The sequence below is a fragment of the Trichechus manatus genome, unplaced genomic scaffold (genome assembly GCF_000243295.1).
Source record: "Trichechus manatus latirostris isolate Lorelei unplaced genomic scaffold, TriManLat1.0 scaffold00047, whole genome shotgun sequence".
In the NCBI taxonomy this organism is placed as follows: Eukaryota; Metazoa; Chordata; class Mammalia; order Sirenia; family Trichechidae; genus Trichechus; species Trichechus manatus.
In genome coordinates, this window is record NW_004443983.1 from 12,531,723 (window position 1) to 12,555,440 (window position 23,718).

Consider the following 23,718-nt stretch of genomic DNA (forward strand, 5'->3'; position numbering starts at 1 on the left):
CAGCTAATCGAAAACCACTTGAGCCACCAAGGGACCCTAAGTGGCTCACAAGGTCCTATAAGCACAGCTGCTGGGAAGATTCCTAGACTCCAACCTGAAAGGTGCCCCCAAACCCAGACGCAAAACCCACCACCACACCTTCCACCTGCTCTCTAAAATGACCTTTTCCAACTGGAATTGGGCTGAAGAAGAAATGATTCATTCATTCATGAATAATGAAGAGTTCCTTACTACCCCACTCTACTCCCTGAAATGTTTTAATATATCGTGTTTATAAAACATGATTATGAACTACTCTAGAGGACCATGCACTTGATAAGATGATCTTTTATTAGAGATCTTATTTTACATATTCCCAAAAAGATAAAAAAAATCTTCCAAGAGAAAATATCAAAACCTGTTGATTCCAAGGTGAGCAACATAATCAAAATGAAAGCAAAGATTTTGTTCCAGACAAAGGAATGTGGAAACATTTCGGCATTAAGTACAACAAAGACATGGAAAGGTAATTACAGTGTTTTACAACACATTTTACAATGTTTTATAACTAGTACTTGTAGAAAACAAGAATGCTGAGTTCTCAAAACACCACAGTTGTAACCCCAAATTAAAATTTCCAAAAAACACAAACAAACAAGAGAAAGTAATGAGCTACTTGGTCAACTGACATCCATGATAATACATGTAATAAAACCTAAGCAAATATGCCAGCAAGATCGCGGTAAGCGTATGGTTTTTTTAGCGTGCACCAGAGACACCAAATTATTTAGTCAGTTCTTGACCACAACCCAAAGCACAAGCTTGCTGGTTAAAGAGACCTGCTGTTTTACCTGTGAACAGCTGGTGGCAACACACACGGAATAAGGCCCTGACTGACATGGGACAGATCCATCTCAAACAATCCGAAGTGACAAAACCACTGTTATTGCATCAAGGTTTTTTTATTTCAGCTGATCAGAATTTACAAAACGATTAAGCATACCCACTTAACCACAAAACACAGCGAACTCCCATAGGAAGTTATGCATTTAAGATGCAATGGAAATACTGATCTTATTCTTGAGATTTGCTTTTGGCAATCCTTACATCTGTAGATGTCCACAAAAAGGAAGCATTTTTATTGTTTTTTTTTAGTTGTTTATCCTCAAAAAACTAGGAAGGAAACTTACAGTACATGTTTATTGCATGAAATTACCCCCTTGTAATATCTTTATCAGCAGTGGCATTGTTTCCTTACTTACTAAAGGCAAGAGGAGTTTATGAATTTCACATAACTTAACAATAATCTTAGGAACTGCCATCTTGAGTGAAAATCCAGATGATAGACTACATGGTAAAACAAACAGACATTAGGTTTTAATTTCTGATAAAGATGTTGGAATGACAAGAGGTAAATGGCTACTTAAAGTCAGAGAATACTAAATTTAGTTAGCTAACACAAAGAAAATTTTCAAAACTGTACATACGCAAAAGAATCCTCTAGGCTAAAAGTGAACATTCTATATGTTGCTAATGTTGCTTTTGCTTTTAATGTTATGGCAACACTGATCCCAAATGAATTTTATTAAAAGTACTGTAATGGCACATGGGCTTCTATGTGAACTTCACTTTGAGTTTAGCACACGCAAAAGTCTGGATTGGCCAAACAAACATATTCTTTAATAAATCACGATAAGGTATATATTAGTGGGTTTCAACACGGGGTCTATTTAAAGCTTTCTTGCTTCAATGCGGTTCACTACGGTGAAATGGAATCAGTATCTGGATTCTGCATGTTATAAAACCCTTGCATCAAGTTGCAGTTTCCTTGGCAGCAGCATATTTTAATTAACAATATTTTCCTTCCTTGTTTTGTTTTCTGACATCTCGGTACATTCAAATAGTCAAAATGTTTAGAGTAACATCAGCACAAATTTAATGAAACAGATCAGAATGTGGCCAGCATTGTCAGGCAAAAATTATACAACTGATGTATCATAGAAAGCATCCACCCCACCCTCCACCCCCAGCCTCCCCTTCCCCGAACAGTAATGTAGACACTAAAAGATTTAACAAGACTTATAAAAAAATAAGGCACATTTATTTTGATGCGGTAATTTTAAAATAGAAAACCCCCTCTCAGAACACCTGTATTCAAATGAGCTGTGTAAAAAGACACCTGTGGTACCTAAAATAGGTTTATGGTACCTATGGAATTGCTTCTTCAATTTGAGTGACAATGGAATAAATTGCACCTATCCCACGTTGTCAAGTAATGAAAATATGCCTCTTTTTCTACTGCTGAATGAGCCAAAATCTGATACTTCTGGAACTACTTACAAATGGTGGGAAGGGAAGGGTCAAAAGGTACATTAGCAAAAGGTGTGGAAATCAACTATGTGTATCCTAAGAGCTGATGATTGCACTTTTCCACATTTTCAACACACAAAATTTCTCTAACTTGTATGAATGACTGCAATCATTTTGGCCATTAGCTATTACCCGCCAGCTGTTATTCCCTTTCAGTCAGATGGGTATATTTATAAAATTAACGAAGGATCAGCAACATGAATAAGACTCTCTTCACAACCCTCAACACAGACATAATTAGTTATCATTTAACCTGAGATACAATCTGCTGAGAGGTTGCCTTTAGGTATTTCTTCATTTGTTGCGTCAAAGTATCGTGATGGTGGTGGTGGTGGTAGTTCAAGAAAGGAACTTAAAAAACAAAAACGAAACTGATTTATACCATGGCTTTTTTTCTTCTTTTTCCTTACTGTATTGGGAAAAAAAAAATCACAGAATTCATGTTCTCACAGTAGCCAGAAGCTAAAATAATGTGCTTCTTTATTGCACATTAAACCAAGAAGGTACAAAAGCCAATGCTTCCCAATCCAAATGTGAAAGCCAGGTTCACCTCAAACGGATTCGGAAGGTGCTGATTTCCATGGGACTCAAGTTGATCTCACTTATATTCCGAGCGTCTGGAGGTGAATGCATCAAGGATAATGATGAAGGTGTGAGGCTTTCAACAGTAAACTTGTTAAAAAGTTTCTGCACTAATATCTAAAAAGCAAATGACAAAAAATTGGCGTATTTAGATCAATCTTGAGCAGAAATTAGCAGCACATCTATACATTCAGTGAAAAAGATGGGAAAGAGTAAAACAGAATGCTTAGGTTGCCCCCCTCCTTTTTTTTCACTTATTAATTTGATTAATTAATTTATGTAATATTTCACAACTTCTATGTACACAACCATATCATCTGCAAATAATGACAGTTTATCCCACTGTTCCAATTCTTTCTCATATTTTTTCACGCCTTACTGCACTGGTCAGGATTTCCAACATAAACATAATGTTGAATAGACACGGTGATAGTAGGCATCTTTGTTTACTCATAATTTCAGACAGAAAGCTTTTGACATTTCACCATTAGATGAAACAATCTTTGCTCTAGCTCTTTTTTTTTTTTTTTGACAGTTACTACCTGGACATATTTATTATATTTTCCCCCAATAACTTTTTTTTTCCCCATCGTGCTAATAAGGAAAAGAAAAGGGGTGGGGAATTATATACAGGCCGTGGCTGCAACAACAGGCTTGAGCATAACAATTGTGAGGATGGTGCAGGGCTGGGTAGTGTTTTGTTCCGTTGTACACAGGGTGGCTATGAGTCGGAACCAACTCGATGGCACCTAACAACAACAACAACATATATGCTTGAACGTATAGACTGTCCTGGAAGGAAACAAAAATACTGGTAATGGTGAGAGGATGACTTGTTTTGCATTCCACTCTATATTGCCTGAAACTTTATCACATGCAGGGTTTACTTTTTTAATCAAAAAAGGGCATCTATGGGCTGATGGCTCTAAAAATATTCCTATTCTCTTACAAGTTCCTGGGTGGTGCAAGTGGTTAAGTGTTCAACTACCACCTGGAAGGCTGGTGGTTTGCATCCACCCAGAGGCACCGTGGAAGAAAGGCTTGGTGATCTGCTTTTAAAAGATCCTACAAAGTGCAGTTCTACTCTGCACACATGGAGGTGTCATGAGTCAAAACTGACTTGATGGCAACTAGTTTGGTTTTTCTTCTCTTTCAGTCAATACTTATCCCTAACAATAGTAGTTCTTAACCATTTTTTCCAGTTTCCAACACACCTGGGAGTTAGGACAGCTGTTGAGCACAAGAAAGGCTCTCTGCAACAGGGAGTCCCAGCTCCATAGTGTGAAGAGGTCATTTGGAATATAGCCCCTCACCCAAGTCAGTTATCCTAGTATGCCTCTCTGGATCATATAACCCCTTTAAGAATCAATGTCTTCATGTTAGAATACAAATGCTTAAAGCTCAGTAATCTCAGATCATCAATAATAAGTTAGAATACAAACGCAATGAAAACAAGAAGTTATCAGTGCTTTCTTAGCACCTCCTCCGTTCAGGGTGGGTTAAAAGAATGGAGATGTTTACCTATCTAAGTAGATTTAGGTTCCCTACCAGATTTTCTTTTCCTCTTCTTTTCAGAGCCTATGCACATACTCATTTGTACAGTTGGAACTGACTCTCTTGAGCCTTGACCTACAGTGTATCTGAGGGGTTTTGGAGGAGAGCTGGTCAGCTGAGCTGCCAAACAGGCAGACCTGCCTGCATGCTAGAACCAATCTAACTGCCTTCTCTGAATTACAGTCACTCTGAACCAGAGGCAGAAGACTGGAGGTTTATTTCCTTCCAAGAAAATCCTGATGGAACTGTCAGCAAGGGCAACTTGAGCAGAAATAAAAAATGGGCAGCCTGTAAGCAGTGTCCAGCCTGAGGGTCTGCTGGCTCATATGCAAATCTGGATTAATCAGAAGATCTAGACCTGCATTTTCCATGAAGAAACAACTGCCTAAGTACAGCTCTGTCACCGAGTGTAGTCGATTATCCCACTGGGCACAATCTCAACACTCCTGATCACTCCCCTATTGCTATATCCACCCTGCTTCAGTTACTATAAAACTTGCCGTGGCCCCTAAGGGACGTGGGTTGTCCCTCCCTGAACCAGACTGCACGTGAGTGTGTGTGGCCCAGGGGCGGAGGAAATGTGAGGAGTGGCGAGAAGTGGCTCCGTAGATTGGACACGGAAGGCCCAGGAAATGAAGAGAGGATTGTCTTCACATGTGGGCCTGTTCAAGCTATGTATTTTGATGCTGACAAGGAAAAGGAGACGGAGGCTGAGGAAGTGTTTCCTAAGATGGGGAGACTTGAGCTAATTTTCAGGCTGTGAAGACGAAGTGGAACACCGTCTTATTGTCAGGATTATCTGCAGAAAGTGTGGATTTCAAAGCACATTACCTCAACAAGCAAAAATCACCTTTCAACTTACCTTCCCCTGAGTAGTGGAACAAAGTAGGCCCGTGTCTCTGCTAGGGAACTGGCAATCAAACCCTTTCCTGTGGAGGATGAAGGCAGCCTCGTCGGAATGCCCATGACCAACCTGTAAATGAGGAGAATGCCGACATGCCACAGAAACGTTAATGCAAATATTTACAGTACTTCATATGCTGTTGGCTTGATTTCAAAACACAAACACTCATTTTATTTAGCAGTGAAGTTAGGCAAAGCCATGTGGCCCTCAGATTCCATGTTCACTGTGGTCATCCACGCTCTACACCCTTCCTCTGCTCCCCGAAACACTGAGATCAGGTGATACGTTTCAAATTACTTGTTAAGTAACTTCATGCCTTGGTCTCCTACCACAGTCCCTGAATGGACTTGGGTTTCCTTTTGTTCACATATTGCACATTATTTTATCAAGGTTCTTTCAAATGAAGCACTTCATTTTTATTTTATTTTTAAAAAAATATATATCAGTTGAATGGAAGAAAAGTCCTGGCGATCTATTTCCAAAAAAATCAACCGATCAAAATCTTACGAAGCACAAGGCCCAGTCCACAACTGATCATGGGGATGACCTAGGACCAGGCAGCCTTTCTTCTGTGTGCATCGGGTCACCATGAGTCAGAGGCCAATTCAATGGCAGCTTAACAACATTAGTTACATAAAACATACCTGAATTTAGTCCTTATCTGGTCAGTGAATGGCATAACATCCATCTTAAAAGTGAAACATGCTTCTCTATTAAACACTAACTTTGGTAGATTGCATTGACATTTTAAGTTTTTTATGTATTTGTTCATTATTTTTATACAAGAGCCATTGAAATTTAATTAGTTATGCTTAGTACTTGCTAGGCCAACCCAAATTTATTAGCTGCATGTATCATTTAAATTCACATTACAGAAGCTATTCTTCCTGTGTAGGCAAAAAGAGAAACACCAAACATGACAAGCAGCTATGGGTAGCAGTATACACTTTCTTGCAGCAAAATTTCTCACATCCATTTAAATAACAATGTGACAAATGGTTCAGATCTTTGGACACTGTAAATTTCAACTATGTATGTTTCCTACAGTAGGAAGATGTTTACGATGATAAGTAAAGTGAATAAAAAATCCTTGGGAGAATTAAAAAATATACAGTTATTCAAGAGTCGTGCTGCTCAGCACCGATCCATGATGAAAATGACCAGTTTCTCCCTTCTCTGACCATAGATATTAATACGCCCAAGTTCTTGATCAGCCTCACTGGGGGATAAAATTTCTTAAAGTGCTATAGAGACATCTTTTCTGAACAGCTGCCAGCATCCTCACCACTGATTTGATTTTAATATGCCTGAACAGTTTAAAGCTGTCCTCACCTCAGATTCTTGGCTGGAAGAACCTATGTTAGGACGTTTCACACTGGTATTTTGCAGTGGTACTGCTAAGATTTTATGAAGGAAGAAAAAAGTCATTTAAAGAATTCAGAGTCATCACAGGACCACATATGATACAAAAATCTTAAGTCACGTGATAAAAGATTTCCAACACAAATTATAAGAAATTTCACACACATCCAAAATGGCATGTAAAGAAAATCCTTCATTATAAGATTTCCAGGAGAATAACAAAGAGAATTCTATCATGGACCAACGAGGAAACCTTGCAAAGTCATTTATTCTTCCTAAGCATCAGTTTCTTTGTCTGTAAAATAGAGCTAATATGTGTCTCCCTCCTTTGTGGGATCACTGTGTGGGTTAACCTGTTGAAAATACAATGTTAGGTAGCCCAGGCTGAGAGGGCAGAATGTGCTGGTACAGGAGCTATAGAGAGCAGTGGTTCACAGCCTGGACTGGGAGCCAGACAGCCTGGGCTCTGGATTTTAGCTCTGTGATTTACTAGCAGCTGACTTCTGCAAAACTAGGTTTCTCTTTTCCATAAAGTAGAGATTAAATTAAATTAAAAAAAAAAAAATTAGAAGGACCTAGTACAGTGTCTGGTGCATAGTAAGCCCTCAGTAAATGTTAGCCATTATTATTTCTATCAATATAATCCATCATATACATACTGGTGATTATTCTTATAATAAAATCCTGCTGCCATCGAGTCAATTCTGACTCATAGCAACCCTACAGGACAGAGTTGAACTGCCCCATAGGGCTTCCAAGGAGTGACTGATGGATTCAAACTGCCAACCTTTTGGTTAGCAGCTGAGCTCTTAACCACTGAGCCACCAGGGCTCCATTCCTATAATAAAAAAAAACCAAACCCACTGCCGTTGAGTCGATTCCGACTCATAGTGACCCAGTAGGACAGAATAGAACTGCCCCATACAGTTTCCAAGGAGTGCCTGGTGGATTCAAACTGCCGATCTTTTGGTTAGCAGCCATAGCTCTTAACCACTACGCCACTAGGGTTTCCATTTTTATAATAGTTACACATTAAACAATACTCTCATCTTACTTCTTATTCATAAATTTCCTTTACTGACACTACAACTTTGTAGCTAAAGAATCAGAGAACCCCCAAATGGTATGTTTACAATTATAACACTCAATATCATACCAAAGTCCTGATTCAGATTCACAGATCAGATCTCCTCTCAGACTTTTTAAGAGCATTTATCACTATTAACCTAAAGCATTTAGCCATTTTAACTTGCTGGACCATCCTAAGAAAGCCACTGATAGCGGGAATTACTAAAATTCCTGCAACACATTAGCTCTTAGGATAATGAATACATAAGGTCTCTAGCAAAGTCCCTCGGCGGTGCAAATGGTTAAGGTGCTGGCTGCTAACTGAAAAGCTGGAGGTTAGAGTCTACCCAAAGGTATCTTGAAAGAAAGGCCAAGTAATCTACTTCCAAACAATCAGCCACTGAAAACGGTACAGAGCACAGTTCTAACCTGAAAAACATGGCGTTGTGATGAGTTGGAACGGACTCAATGGCAACTGGTTTGGTTTTTTTGGTTTTGAAGGCCTTTAGCAGACTGAAGGGGACCAAAAACGTGGGAAAAGGAAACACCTTCAGAATCCTACCTTTGAATTCTATCAAGAGATTTAAACAAAAGTAGAGATTAAATTCTTAAAGATTAATTTTCATTGAAGGGAAAAAAGTTATACTTCCTCTGAAAACTAAAATTGCATCCCTATCGTAAGGACTAAAAGAAACAGCACTCATCTTGTCCAAGTTTTTAAAAATCAAATATTCATGAAAGTATCAGTTTCCAAGCAAAAATACCTGAGGCAAAAGCAGCAGTTTTTGAATAGTTTCAAAGTCTGTCAAGACACTTTATTTCCAAGAAAACTGTTTTCTAAGGTAGGAAAGCTGTGAATTTAACTTGACTATGCATGCAGGAAAACAGATAGCTTCAAGCAGTCACACTGGATGCTCTAGAACAGTAAACAGGTTTTGGAGGACTAGTTTTTACTTCACTAACACATTAGTGATATCTGGAACCCACAAAGGAAAGGGAGAGTGTGGGGAAGAAAAGTCACAATTTTTTGAATACGATTTTGTGCCAAGCATGTGTTAGGTGAGCTTCAAATTACCTGTCTTTGTAAAACAGCTCAGATCACAATTTAGCTTAGATCACTGAATTAGGGCTGAGGTGTTCCAAAGTGACACAAGGAAAATCCACTGCACAACTTATTTCAGGGGATAAAACCAACATCCAGTTTATAGTCTAAGCTGGACTGATTATTCTTCCAGAAACTTTAAGGGCTGTGGGAGAAGATGATTTGGCTTGCAGAAAAAGGCTATCAGGACTTAGAGAAGCTGGATCAGAGTCAAGGTTTGGTTCCACCATGAACCAGTTATGTGACTTTGAGTAAATCACTAAATCTCTGCAAATTCTGTACACAGGGTTAGACTCTATCAAGAGTCCCTTTGAAACACTAAGCTTCTGTTAAGGGTAACAGAAAAATCTAGGAACGGATGGTTGAAAACATGATGAACTTCATTAACGTCACTGAGTTGTACATGTGAAGACTGTTGAAATGGCAAATATTTTGTTACATTTATGTTTACCACAAAAACAAAACAAAACAAAAACAAAAAGAGTCCCTTTGAGGACTGAGGTCTAACAAACTCTTAAAAACCACAGTGATTGCAGTTAATCCATACTGAGCACTTGGTAAAATGCTTTTCATGAGTTAACTCATTCACAGTATTCTCACAACCCCTGAAATAGCTGAGGTGGTACACAAGTATGTGTTACTATATTGAAATGTACAGTATCATCCCTATTATAAAGCATTTTCTCTGACACTTAGATAGCAATAGTCACCAACGACCTATTTTCCATCAATGGTTCACATTTGGTATATTCTTCTACAGGTGTCCCATTACTACTGAGTAGCCAAGAGAAAAGGAGCACTTATGTGCAATGGTTAAGCACTGGGCTGCTAACCAAAAGGTTGGCAGTTCAAACTCACCCAGTGGCTCACTGGGAGAAAGACCTGGGGATCTGCTCCTGTAAAGATTACAGCCTAGAATGCCCTATGGAGGCAGTTCTACTCTGTTGCATGGGGTTGCCATGAGTCGAAAATCAACTCGAAGGCACCCAACAACAATAAGAGATAAGAGAAAAATAGGCAGTGTATTCACCAAAATCCTCAGTACTATTCCTACCCTTTTGTTCTCATACAAGAGGTAGTATACGGTTCTGGGTGAAAACCTGGAGTCAGACACGCCTGGGATTGCCTCCTCCCTCCCCCATGTACTGATTGTGTAACTTTGGGCAAGTTACTTACCAAAAAAAAACAAAAACAAAAACCCACTGCTGTTGAATTGATTCTGACTCATAGCAACCCTACAGGACAGAGTAGAACTGCCCCATAGGGTTTCTGAGGTTGTAATCTTTATGGGAACAGACTGTCACATCTTTCTCCCTTGGAGCAGCTGGTAGGTTCGACCCACTGACCTTTGGTTAGCAGCCGAGTGCCTACCCACTGCGCCACTTGCTATCTCTAGATCACTTAGCTTCTTATTCTGTAAAATGGGATAAAAATACTGCCTTACCTTCATAGCGCTGTCGTGAAGTCTAAATAAGGTTAACATAAAGCACTTGGCAAAATTCTTGGCATTTAGACAGTTTAGTATGTTATTTAAAAATCTTAGAAATTATTAATAAAGTATGTCAGGAATACAACTCAAAGTGACATCAAGATTTACTTTGGCAATAAACTTCAACCTGCTCTAATTTATAAAAATGCTGCAGGTATTTGTATTTCATTATTAGTAACAATCACAACTGCTGAGCTATCACATTTGAGAACCTTTATTCGTTAAGGATGCACAGTGCTTACTATGTGCCAGACACTGTTCTAAGTGCTTTTCAAGGCAGGTACTATTACTATCCTCAGGTTACTAATGAGGAAATTGGGACTCACAGAGTTAAGCGGCTTTGTCTAAGTTACAGGGATAGCAAGTGGAGGAGCTGCCTTCAAACCCACACTGCCTGGCCCCAAAGTTTATGCTCTTACCAGTTTTACTCTCCTACCTTTCTCTAGCTACTTATTGGTGGTCTTAGATAGCTAGCTAAAAGGGGGAAAGGAGGACCATGGTGGTGCAGTGGTTAAGAGTTTGGCTGCTAACCAAAAGGTCAGCAGTTCAAATCTACCAGCTGCTCCTTGGAAACCCTATGGGGCAGCTCTACTCTGTCCTATAGCTATGAGTCAGAACCAATTTGATGGTACCTACCAACAACATGTTTGATGTAATATAAGACAATGTCATAACAAAAGGTGATTATGTCTCTGAATCAAGCCTGGTGAAATGGAGCATTTGATCAATGGTTCCAGTAGAGCTTAAACCATAATTTATCAACATGTCTATCAATTCAGAAAGCAAGGTTTGGGAACGTCAATTTTTATCCATTCACAGCCCACCCATCCATTTATCCCATTTCAAATAGGATTTATGGCTACTCTGAAAATTATACACGTATATGATAGTCTCACTGAAGGAAAGAAATAGACATACTCCTCTACGCATGTGGGTGGGAATTTAAAATCTGAGACCTGTGCTATTCCTCTCTCACACCTAAACATATTTGATTTGCTCATTAATAATGTAAGGCCCACAAATCAGTAAATTCGTGGAAACTGTTGTAACACTGTATGTGCATTTCTTTTCTGGGGGAAGATTAGGGTCATAGCTTTGACCAGATTCGCCAAGATGAGTGTGACCTCACCCTGCTCCTCTGATGTCAAAGGTGCACACAGATTACTAAGGCACAGCAAAATCCCTGATGGGAAAATTTCTTCAGCTGGCTCAGAGTCTGAAAATGCCTAACAGCACTCATTTTTTTACTGCGTTCTGGCAGCTGGAAAGGTTAGAAAATTGCACATTGAAGTCCTGAGACAGGAAACAACCAGTAGAAATCATTTTCCAGGGTGCTCATTAAAATGTCCAATACCCGTGATCCTGTTTTGATCAACAAGATAAGATGACAGAAAGAAAGGGGAGGTGAATGGGTATCCTTAGATACTGAACAACAAAGGAATGTTTTTCCCACAATTTTCACTTTTCTAGAAGCTAGTGAGATCAGTAAAGCACCTATCAATTCTTGTCTAAGAAAGGCAAAATAAAATAAAAACCTTACACTGCCTCTTATAAGAAAAGAAGGGGCAATGTAAATAAGTGTGAAAGCAACTCCTATTCAATAAGTTATGTTGGAGTTGCTGAAATGATTGGTTAACTGTTTGGAAGAAACAGTCACAAATCAAAATAAATCCCATAGAGAATAAAGAGTTAAATGTAAAAAAAAAAAAAGGAAAACTACATAAAAATATATTTGAATTTGAGAGTCCCTGGGTGGTACAAATGGTTAAAATACTCGGTTGCTAACCAAAATGTTGAAGGTTTGAGCCTACCCAGAGGTGCCCCTGGTGACCTACTTCCAAAAAATCAGCCATTGAAAACCCTATGGAGTACAGTCCTATTCTGATACATATGGTCCACCATGAGTTGGGCTCGACTTGATGGCAACTGGAAAATAACTGAACTCAGGGTATAAGAGGACTTAATAAACATAAAAGCAGTGGAAGAAATCAGGAAAAAAACATGAACTACATATAATTTTGTAAAACATCAAAGCAGAATGGCTCCATGAAGCCTAACTTAATGAGTTAGTCAAGTTCCTCCTGTGGTCCCCTGGCCTGTCCCTCTATCCTGATGGACACTGACTGTGACTCTAGCCTTCAAACCCAGACTCATGACCTGTCCTCCATGAGATTCTCCCAGCATCCTCTACACCAACACTTCCTTCGCTTTAAACAACTACTCTTTCCTGATGACAAGGCTTTCCCATGTGCTGTGCTTGAGTGATGTTCCTCCTGTCCCCCAGTTCTTAAATCTTTCTGGAAGTTTCTTTTTAGTATCTCAAGCTATTGATATCACAGGAAAAGAGGGTGACACAGAGAAAAGAGTTGGAGGAGGGACCTACAGGATGAGGAGGCTAGCAGTCAAATTCCTAGATAGCAGCTGGAACATTCTGGACTGTGCAGCACTCTGAGGGCAAGCATTTCAAGAGATGCTTGTTCCCCTCTTCATCTGACTAAAAAAATAGAACATATAATTCACTTTATTCCATACATATTGTGTGAATATATGTATATATAAAGAGGTGACCTGGTGATACAATTGTTAAGTGCTTGGTTGCTAAGCAAAAGGTTGGTGGTTTGAACCGACCCGGTGGTTCCACAAGAGAAAGACCTGGCCGTCTGCTCCTGTAAAGATTAACCCGTTGCTATCAAGTTGATTCCAACTCATAGTGAATCCATAGGACAGAGCAGAACTGCCTCATAGGGTTCCCAAGGCTGTAATCCTTACAGAAGCAGACTGCCACATCTTTCTCCCATGGAGTGGCTGGTGGGTTCGAACTGCATACCTTTTGGTTAGCAACCAAGTGCTTTCACCAGTGCACCACCAGGGCTTCTCCCATAAAGATTAAAGCCTAGAAAACCCTACAGGGCAGTTCTACTCACAGTCCTGTAGGGTTGCTATGAGTCAGAATCAACTTGATGGCATACAATAACAAAAAGGTGACCTGGCAAACAAGTACCAGCCTAGGGTTGTAGTAGGTAAAACCCCACATTCACTGACTCCAGTCAGCTCTGGTGCTCCCAGAAAAATCACACATAAACAATCAAATAACCGTGAGGGAGGAAATCATCTAGAAGTGAGTTGAGACTAAGGAACAGTGGCTGCTGTCCTCCCTCGAGGCCCTCAGAGTCTCAGGTTGCTAAATCCTCCATCATCTTTGCTCGGAGGTGATAACACAAGGCCCAGAGTCTTTGGTGCCCTCTATCCTATCCTTTCACTCCCTTTAGCTCACGGATTAATGAAAGCTGTCCATCCCTAGTCTGTGCTTTCTATGAGCTGAGAAGTAGACTCATGAAAGACCATAACAGAAAACTAAAAAGAACACCCACAAGATCCATTCATTCAGCAACGAGTTATTGAGCCCCTACTATGTGCAGCACATTTCTAGGCAGGGCGATAAATAAAACAGAAGCCCTGCTGTCATGAAGCTTACACTCTGACTGTATCTCCTGTCTCAGGCCTTCACACTTGCTCTTAACTCTACCTGGAATACTCTTCCCCCAGAAGTCTGCATGAGTTTCTTATTCTCTGACTTCTTTCAGATTTTTACCCCATTGTCACCTTCCCTGATGTGATCATTAAGGTTCTGTGTTTACTTGACTGGGCCATGACTCTCAGTGGTTTAGCAGTTATGATGTAATCTGGCAGTCATATGATTATGTGATCACTTCCATGATAAGATTTGATATAATGTGATCATCTCCATGATGGGATCTGCTGTTGAGTAGTTAATCAGTTGAAAGGGGGTTTCCTTGATGGTGTGGCCAGCAATCAATATAGGTGGACTTTCTGGCAAGGTTTGTGGGCTTTTGTTCACTCTGGATCCTGCAGCTGACTCCTGTTCGTCTGACCTCTGGTTCTTGGGACTTGAGCTAGCAGCTTACCTGCTGTCTTGCCTGCCGATCTTGGGATTCGTTGATCTTCGCAGCCTGTGAGCCAGAGCCCTGCTATCTGATTTACTGATCCGGGGTTCACCAGCCGTGACTACATGAATCAGAAGCCTCCAGCCTGACCCATGGACTTGGGACATTCCAGCCTCTACAACCGTGTGAGCCATTTCCTTAATACAAAGCTCTATATATATTTATACACTTTACTGGTTTTGCCTGAGAAACCTGAGGATGCCTCTCCAACCACCACCCTATTCAAACTGGAAACACCATCTCCCTAATCTTCCTTCCCCTCTTCTTTTCTCTATAGCACTTAACATCACCTAACATATTGTATGTTTTTTTGTTTCTTCTTCTTTAATTATTTTTCCCCTCCTACTAGGCTCTAAGCTCCAGAAGGAGCTTTTGTTTATTTTGTTCATGACTATCTCTAGTACCTAGAGCAGTAAGGGGCCCATAGTAGACATGAAATAAATTTTGCACGTTTACGTACATGATTAAACAAGCCTCTCAACACAGGGAGAAACATACAAAGGCGTCTAGCATTCACTTGTATTCATCATTACAAGCCATAAAAATTTTCTGCATAGCCAGGAATAAGTTCCTTATCTTGTACATACAGTTTTTAAAAGCTTTAAGTGTCTTACTTTGTGGGCATTTATTCTTCCTTCTTGGTTCACTTTAGTTCTTTGTTCTTAAAACAAACATTTCTCTCCTCCTAGTTGTTTTCAAACATGAATGCCTTCTTCTTCTCATACTCAGGCCATTTAATTATTTCCCACAGAATCCATAACCACTTACTACTTCCAGCCAAATGTAAGTTAATTCACAATATCAGAACAGCTCTACGACACATAAGGATGATGTCAAATTTCTAATCCTTATTATTTTCAAATGAAATCTTTTTAAAAGTGGACATACATGTAAACAAAAGTAGACTAACTGAATTAAAATTCCACATCTAATAAAACTGTCTCATGTTCTTCCTCGAATATAGTTTTGTATTTCTTCTAAGTAGTTGTTTTCTCGGAGCCCTGGTAACACAGTGGTTAAGAGCTACAGCAAGTTACGGCGAGCTATGGCTGCTAACCAAAAGGTCGGAAGTTTGAATCCACCAGCCACTCCTTGGAAACCCTATGGGACAGTTCTATCTGTCCTACAGGGTTGCTATGCATTGGAATCCACTCAATGGCAATGAGTTAAAGGGTAGTTGTTTTCTCAGTACAAAGGTTTGGGTTGCAGTAATTTTCAGGAGAAGGCTATGAAAACACCAAAGCATCTGATAGAGAAACAATTAAGTGCTATGTTTTCTATTTCTCTATGTCCTGAGAAACACTGGCTAATAAGAGGAACAAATGGAAAAAGTCTACAGAACTGATCTTAAGACCTGGTTCTTCCACCTACTAATTACATGACCCCAGGCCAGCATTAGCTTACTTATCTATACAAAGAAGATGATATTCTCTGAGCTGCTCACCACACAGAACTCTTCAGAGAATCAAATAAATTATAGTGGGATATGCTCTAAACTAGAGAGCAATAGTCAAAGGAAAGGTATAATGATTCTGCCTAAGGGTGAAGCCCTCTTCGTCATCCCTTGAAGCACAGTAAAGCTTACAGAATTTTTTTCTTCTCCCCACTCTCTTACACCAAGTGTACTATAAAAAGTACTTCTTTATAAATAAGTTTTGAAATATACCTTTGACTGTATTGTCCTCAGATTAACCAGATGAATGTCACAAGGCAAAGATGACATTAACGGAGAGAATTCACCCAGCAGCTGAGGGGTGGGCGAGGAGACCTTTTCTATCATTGGAAAGACGGGATGATTCAGGAAAGAAGAAGTTATGTGGCTAAGGAGAGATGGGTAACTGACCGACTTCTTTTCTTCTTCCTATCAAGGAAAAAAAAATGCTTAAGAGCAATCCTATATTTGCAGTTCTTGTCATATTAATTAAATTACATGACAGGGTTTATATATACAAATATATGAATACTTTGAATTTATTATTTTTATAAATAACAGTCTTAGAAAATACGTATTAGATTACCAAGTTCAGTTCCAAGCAATACAGGAAAATGAATGGTATCCACTGAACTCATAAGCTAAAAAATATTTTTTTTCCATTGATTTAGTACAAAAAATACTGACATTTCCCACAAACATTTTAGGATGAGGCATACTTTTTATATGTTTTTCTCAATTTACCACAAAACTCCTAAAGTAGATTGTGTGGGATGTTCATATATCTTGCACATTATCAAATGTTCTCTTTTCCCTCAGGTTCTACCTCTTATATTCTCATAGCCTTATTTATACACTTAACAAAACCACAAAGGCATGTACTGGTTCAATGTTACCAAACAATAGGAGCTAAATGTTACCTAATGATAAGACAAAAAAAGAAAAAGAATGATAACTCTCAAAATAAATCACTTTTAAACATAAACAACATAGGTGGCATGCCTAGATCATCTGATTATTTTCTTTTAAATTTGGTAAACCATTGTCAATTGCTTCATTCTACTTTATTCCTCAAACAAGAAATGTTATATATATGTTAGAGAATAGCTGTCATACATCTATATGGTACAATTATTAAGTGTAATTTAAAAATGCTTTATCCTTTGCAATGGTGTATACTTATATACGAACATTTCAGCATGATCAAACATTAAATAAGTCCATGACGGCTGGGGATCTACATATGCTACCAGACGATATACAAACTTAATTAAATCAATGGCTAAGCAGAACCTTAACCAGTAATGCCCAAGGAGTAAAAACAGACACAGGGAAGCAGTGAGAAGAGAAAATAATTTATGTAGAAAGTTCCTTTGATCACTAGCTACATTTGAAGCAAATTTAATGTTGTATCTTATTTTTAAAAATGGCAATTTCCCTGATAACTTTTGATTTTGCATCCTTTTTGTAATACAGGGCTCAAATAAAAGGCTTGGCTACTAATCTATGTGAAAAGACAGGATTTATAGAAGACAGAGAGTTCAAAATTCAGAATGTCAGATCAGGATTGGAGAGAAAGGCACTAGCAAAGAGTGAGTAGCATCTTGCCAGCAGCTAACCGTAGATGTCATTACAATTCAGACCCTGGAGAGAGAAAAAAAATGTATAAGGCAGCAGAGGGACACTACAATATTAAGATACTGACAAAAACTATTAGGTCTGAAAGAGTTGTAAAAAAAAATGCATCCATTCTACGTTCTCTTTTAAAGGAAAGATTAAATAAGGCATATAAAATAATATTCTCCAACAATACTGAAATTTAATGCAACTTGTAGAATAACATGAATAGAGCAGGAACATTTTCAACAAGACACTTTAAATGTACTCCAAGATCAAAGGACTTCATTATGTAGGTCAGGATTGCTGACAAAATCATTTTTGAGTAATAAAAAAGATAAAAGATTCCACAGAAAGGAAAACACCTGACTTACCAGATTTGGGAGGCATCAAGTCTATTCTAGGTCAAGAAACATTCAGAAAAGATCTCTGGCTTTGTTCTACGCTCTTGGAGGAATTTCTGGGCACTTCAGTGAGAGTGGAGCCTTGGTGGCTCAGTGGTTAAGAGTTCGGCTGCTAACCAAAAGGTCAGCAGTTCAAATCCACCAGTCACTCCTTGGAAACCCTATGGGGCAGTTCTACTCTGTCCTATAGGGTTACTATGAGTAGGAATTGACTCGATGGCAATGGGCTCAGTGAGAGTAGGTGGGACACTCCCTGACTGATCATGTGCACCTCAGAGGCAGCAACGTGTGTATATACTACTCTTCTCAAGCCCAGATCAATAGTCCTGACCCTCGGTGCATCCCCCAAGCTGACCAAACATCAGAGTGACTTGGGGAGCCTTTAAAAAACATCATGGGTCCTAACCAAATCTACTGAATCATAATCTACAGGGGGAAGAGCCCTGGGAGCATAAAGCTTAAATGCCTCCCCAGCTGAATCTCATATTGTCAGTTCCACATTGCTCTGCAGACTTGTGTTGGGAAATGCCACCCCAAAGGCCTCCTCCCAACCCTTCTAGAAGGAACAGAGCTCCCAATGGAATAAAAAATATAAGCAATGTTCACTGCAGCACTATTCACAATAGCCAAAAGGTGGAAAAAGTGAAATGTCCATCAACAGATGAATGATAAACAAAACGTAGTACATACATTCAATGGAATATAGTTCAGCCATAACGAGAAATCAAGTCTTGATGCATGCTACAACATGGATGAACCCTGAAAACATTATGCCGAGTCAAATAAATCAGACACAAAAGGACAAATATTGTACGACCCCACTTACATGAAATATCTAGAATAGGCAAATGCATAGAGGCCAAAGTTTATCAATGGTTACCAGGGGTAGCTGGGAGGGGAAAAGGGAAAGTTACTGCTTAAGGGGCACTGAGTGCTAAGGGCGATGGGAAAATCTGGAGATGGATAGCGGTGATGGCTGTACAACATGTGAATGTACTTAACGTCACTGGGCGGTACATGGTAAAATGGCTGAAATGGAAAATGTTTTGTTACATATATTTTACCACAATAAAAAAAAAAAAATGAATAAGCCCCACCTTTTAGCTACTTCTGGATTAAAAAAAAAAAAAAGATTCATAATCAAATATATTTTTATGAAAAGGCTTGTAAAATGAAACAGTGTTGTGAACATAGTATTTTGAGAATTCGAGAACCGTGCGGTTTATTGTCCTTAGTAAGATAAGGAAGAGAAGTTCATGGAACAGTGCCATAAGAGTATCATGAAAAAAGAACACCTCTGTAGGCCAGCCAGGCCCGGTAGGGCAAAGTCTCACCCAAGGTTCCACCGTTCATGCATCTTCTTATCATATTTACAGGCTCACCAAGATATTTAACTGTTAAACAAACAAAAAAAAACCCATTTCCTTGAGTCAATTCCGACTCATAGCGACTCTATAGGACAGAGTAGAACGGCCTCACGGGGTTTCCAAGGAGTGGCTGGTGGATTTGAACCGCCAACCTTTTGGTTAGCAGCTGAATGCTTAACCACTGTGCCATCAGGGCTCCATTTAACTGTTGAGCTATTAATACTTTGATTAACATCCTAGAAATATAACCTTTCAGCTATAAGCTGTGTGATAAACCCAAAGTTTGTAAAATATGTTTGCTATATGAAAATCGTTTGTTCGTTTAAGCTATAAATGAATACCCCACTCTTGTTGTAAATAATATAGTTTAATATACATTGTTTGGTTTAACCTGTTGGTCAGGAGGCTTCAGACTATGCCAGTCTACCTTTCTGCCTGCAGCCTGCCTGAAATTAAAAAGAGCTTCCAGCACATTCTGACCCAAACCATACAAGGCTGAGTGAGATCCTATCCATCAGGTCCCAGCCCTTATTCCTTAAATCAGAACTTCTGGCCAGGCTCCCTGGTGCTATTCATTAAGCTCACGTAAGTATAAGGTCCCTGAACATGAAAGGCTTCCATCTCATCTACATCAGCACTTGCTAGATTATACAGGTTAGTACGAGATCATGTTTTAGCTACCAGTGTTTATTCTGTATGACCTGATACATGGCACAAACGTGATAAATGTTTGCTGAACTTAATCTAGTAAATTAACAAGCAAATGCAATACAGATACATGAGAGTGAAACACTGTTGGGGAAAAGGTGGGGGAGAAAAAGGGAGAGGTAGACAGAAAATAAATGAAAATCGAAATGAATCATAACATTTAGAGATAAATATCATCAAGGCAACAGTTGAAAACTGGTGGCCTGTGGGCAAATGTGGCTGATAGGTTTTTGTAGGTCTCCATGGTATTAAAAAGTGGTTTGTTTTTTAAGCTAAACTTCAAAGAAAGAGAAAGAAAATCAGGAGTTTTCACATAAAAAATAAAACAACAACAACAAAAACCACATTTCTGGCTTAAAAAAAAAAAAAAACACAACTGGAAAATTGAGCCTTATCAGGCCGCATTCCTGCGTGGAAACAGCCAGCTGGAGCTGAGCTGTGGCTGCCTCCTCCTAGGTTCACCAGACCCTTAGGCCACAAAACTTAAGTATCTGTCCTGACACTTGGCCAACACCCTCATGCCATCACTTTCCTAACCAATTTAAGCATTTGAGTTTTTAATCTCATCTCTCCCAACTTCTTCTCCTTATATATAAAGAATTGGGATCCAGAGGTAAAATGACACAGTTTTAACACTTGAACTAAACCCCTGGGCTTTTAATTCCTAGCTCACTACCCCTTTAACTAACACGACCACCAGCAGCAGGTGGGGGTAAGAGCTAAAGAAACAAAAATAAAAGCGGTCAATGTCAAAGAGACAATTTCTCCTTCCTACCTCCTTTGACCCTTAAGGGTCATTAAGATGGATGGCAGCCAAATCCTTGTAGCCACAGTCCTCCCACTGGGCATCTATCCATCTCCCAGGGATTAGCATTCCAAGTTCTTATTCTCACTGCCTCCCTGTAGAACACTGAGACTAGGACTCACTCCAGTGTAGTCACCCAGGATTCTTTCTATGGCAGGCTCAAAGCTACTCACTCAAAGCTACCACTGTACAGGAAGCCTGAAATAGGCCTCATCTCTCCACTTCAGTTTCCACCATCGATATTTTAGAAGTTTGAGTTGAAAATAAAAACACCTTCTAGAAAAATTAAGTTACGTGATATATAACACTTCTTAATCAAATGTCTTTTTGATCAATATCACTAGAAATTAAAATGTATCTTCTCTTCTCTAGTTCATTTTTTTCATTGAAAATAAACTATTGATTTAAGCCCAAGAATCTATAGTTGAGTGAAAGAAAAACTTAACAAACATAGGATTATAAAAAACATTGGATCAAATTTAAATCAATTACTATCCAAGAAGTTTTAAATGGGAATAAGAAAATTGTTTAACTTCTAGGTAAAAGCTTTATAGATTTACAAGAAAATTTTTATTGCCACAGTTTACAGAAGTTTTATAGATTAGTGTCTATATAGAGAGAAAATCATATAAGCCAGAAACATTTTCAGAAGGAACAAAAGACAGTAGCTGCCAGCACTCAATGATCTTCCTATGTAGTTTCAGTCCTAAAACTAAGCTATTCTTGTCACAGTAATTGATTTAAACCATGATTCCCAAGAACATGTATAAATCTTAACATCTAAAATGGGTATTAAAATGTTTTTCCTAAAAGATTTTAGACATTGCAAGAATTCCTTGCTTTAATCAGTTGTTGCCATTTCATTTAATCAGCTAGTATTTTATTTATAGAATGTGTGCCACAGGCAAGGAGGCCCTGCAGAGCACACAAAAATGAAGTAGACAAGTCCTTGGAATCTAGTAGGGGGGAAAGAACATACATATGATTTCTTGGAAGACAGAGCAGTAAGAAGTAAGTGTGATGAATATAGTGGTGCACAGTACTATAATAGCTCAATCATTTACTCATTTGTATACTTACCTGTACAACATACTTTGGTGTTTCCTCTGCTAGGAACAATCCTAGCAGTGGAGAGAAACACAGTCCCAGTATTTTAAATGCCAGTAGGGTCACTCATGGTAGACAGGTTTCAGCAAAGCCTCTAGACTAAGCAGAAAGGTCTGGAGATCTACTTCCAAAAATTAGCCAATGAAAACCTCACAGATCACAACAGAACACTGTCTGAATTGCTTGCTTTGGACACGTCATCAGGAAGGATCAATCGCTAGAGGAGGACATCGTATTTGATGAAGTAGAGGCCCAAGGAGGATGAGGGAGACCCTTAGTGAGATGGACTGGCACAACAGCCTCAATGATAGACTTGAACATGCTGGGGACTGTGAGGATGATGCAGGACCAGGCGATATTTCATTCTGTTATACATAAGGTTGCCATGAATCAGAGTAGACTAGACAGTAGCCAAGAACTCTCATGGAGTTTTTTGTCCAAGGGAGGAGAAAGACAGTGATGAAATAATCACACATATACATGACGACAGATGCATGGTTCTGAGGGAGCACAGGAAAAGGGCATCTGCACTGGCCAGGGAGAGGCAGTTGACAGCATGAGCTCCAATCTGAACAATTACTAAGAGTTCCCTGGGTAGAGAGAAGGAAAGGGCAGGTGCAAAGATGCTGTGGAGGGACAGTACATAACAAGTACTTGGGACCGAAAGAAACCTAGTGGGGCCTAGAGGAGAAAGAGTTGGAGAATCATGATAGATGAGGATGGGGATAGGCAGGGCTCATATCATGAGGGATCTGTGGGCCATGATAAGGATTTTGGCTTTTATACTGACAGTAATCAGAAGCCATCAGAGGGCTTAAGCTGGGGGGCAATAAGGTCAGATTGGGTTCTGAATAAACAAACTACTCTGCTTACTGGATTGAGAACAGATACGGCAGCAAGAGAAGAGCAGAGTGGACGTACAGACTAGATCCATGAAATACATGATGTGAATTAGACTAGGATGGTGGAGGTAAAGAAGTCCATAGATCTGAAGTATTTAGATGAGACACACAGGCACTCGTGATTACTAGTGAGGTGGAAATGTTTTATCAGGGATGAAACCTAGGCATCTGGTTTAGCACTGGATGGATGGAAAAAGGTCAAGTTTGAAGGAATAAAGATCATGATATCTTGGCTATGTTGAACTTGAGGTGCCCTTGAGAGATATAGAAGGAAATGTCAGGAAGCAAGTGGAAGATGGGTATGGAGGTCAGAGGTAAGATCAAGCTCGGGGTATGTACTGTGGGTTCGATCTGTGCAGAGGTGGTCACGAAACCCTGGAGAGCAGAAGAGATTGCTGAGGGAGACTGTATAAAATGAGAAAATAAGGCCTGGGGCTGAGCCTTTAGGGCTCCAACATTTAATGACTGAAAAAGAACTATCAGGCAGATAAAGAACTGCCAGAGAAGTAGAAGAAAAACCAAATGTGGTGCCATGGAAGCCCTGGCAAGGCAGTGTTTTAAGGTGTCAAATGCTGCTGAAAGGTCATGTAAGATGATGACTGAAAACGTCCACTGATTTAGTGATGGAGGCTAAAGACAGACAGAAATGAATTGAGTTTGAGAGAAAAGTTGTGAAATAAACTCATTTCATAAACTCTGGGTCTAGAGGAGAGAGAGGACTGTAGCGTAAGGGGAATGAGAATGAGTATCTGAGCGAGGGTTGTTTCTGTTTTTATTTTTAATAAGAGAAAACGGAGCTGTTTAAAAACCAACAGAAAGGCTCTCTTAGGTAAGCAGGCTATGAGGGGGCAGGGGAGAGAGGAGGAGGAAGGATCAATAGTAAAAGGATATTGAGGAGGGTGAAGGGGGTAAGCCCCAAGGATAAGTGGAGGACTGGCCTAAGACAAAAGGAAGATGAACTTCTCTACTGTAACAGGAGCGAGAAGGAAAGGGTGGGGGTA

General features: G+C 39.4%; 1 protein-coding gene across 4 annotated transcripts in view; it reads right to left on the reverse strand.

Annotated features, from left to right (window-relative positions):
* Positions 1-2,017: 2,017 nt before the first annotated feature.
* Positions 2,018-23,718, reverse strand: part of MAN2A1 (mannosidase alpha class 2A member 1) — a 194,281-nt gene continuing 172,580 nt past the window's right edge. For all 4 annotated transcript variants that reach the window (XM_023731986.1, XM_004377005.3, XM_023731985.1 and 1 more), the window contains 3 exons: positions 16,042-16,236; positions 5,348-5,458; positions 2,018-3,048 (listed from right to left, as the gene is read on the reverse strand). In XM_023731986.1, the coding sequence (XP_023587754.1) occupies positions 2,896-3,048; positions 5,348-5,458; positions 16,042-16,236 (459 nt within the window). In that variant the 3' untranslated portion in view covers positions 2,018-2,895. The remainder of the gene's footprint in view (positions 3,049-5,347; positions 5,459-16,041; positions 16,237-23,718) is intronic.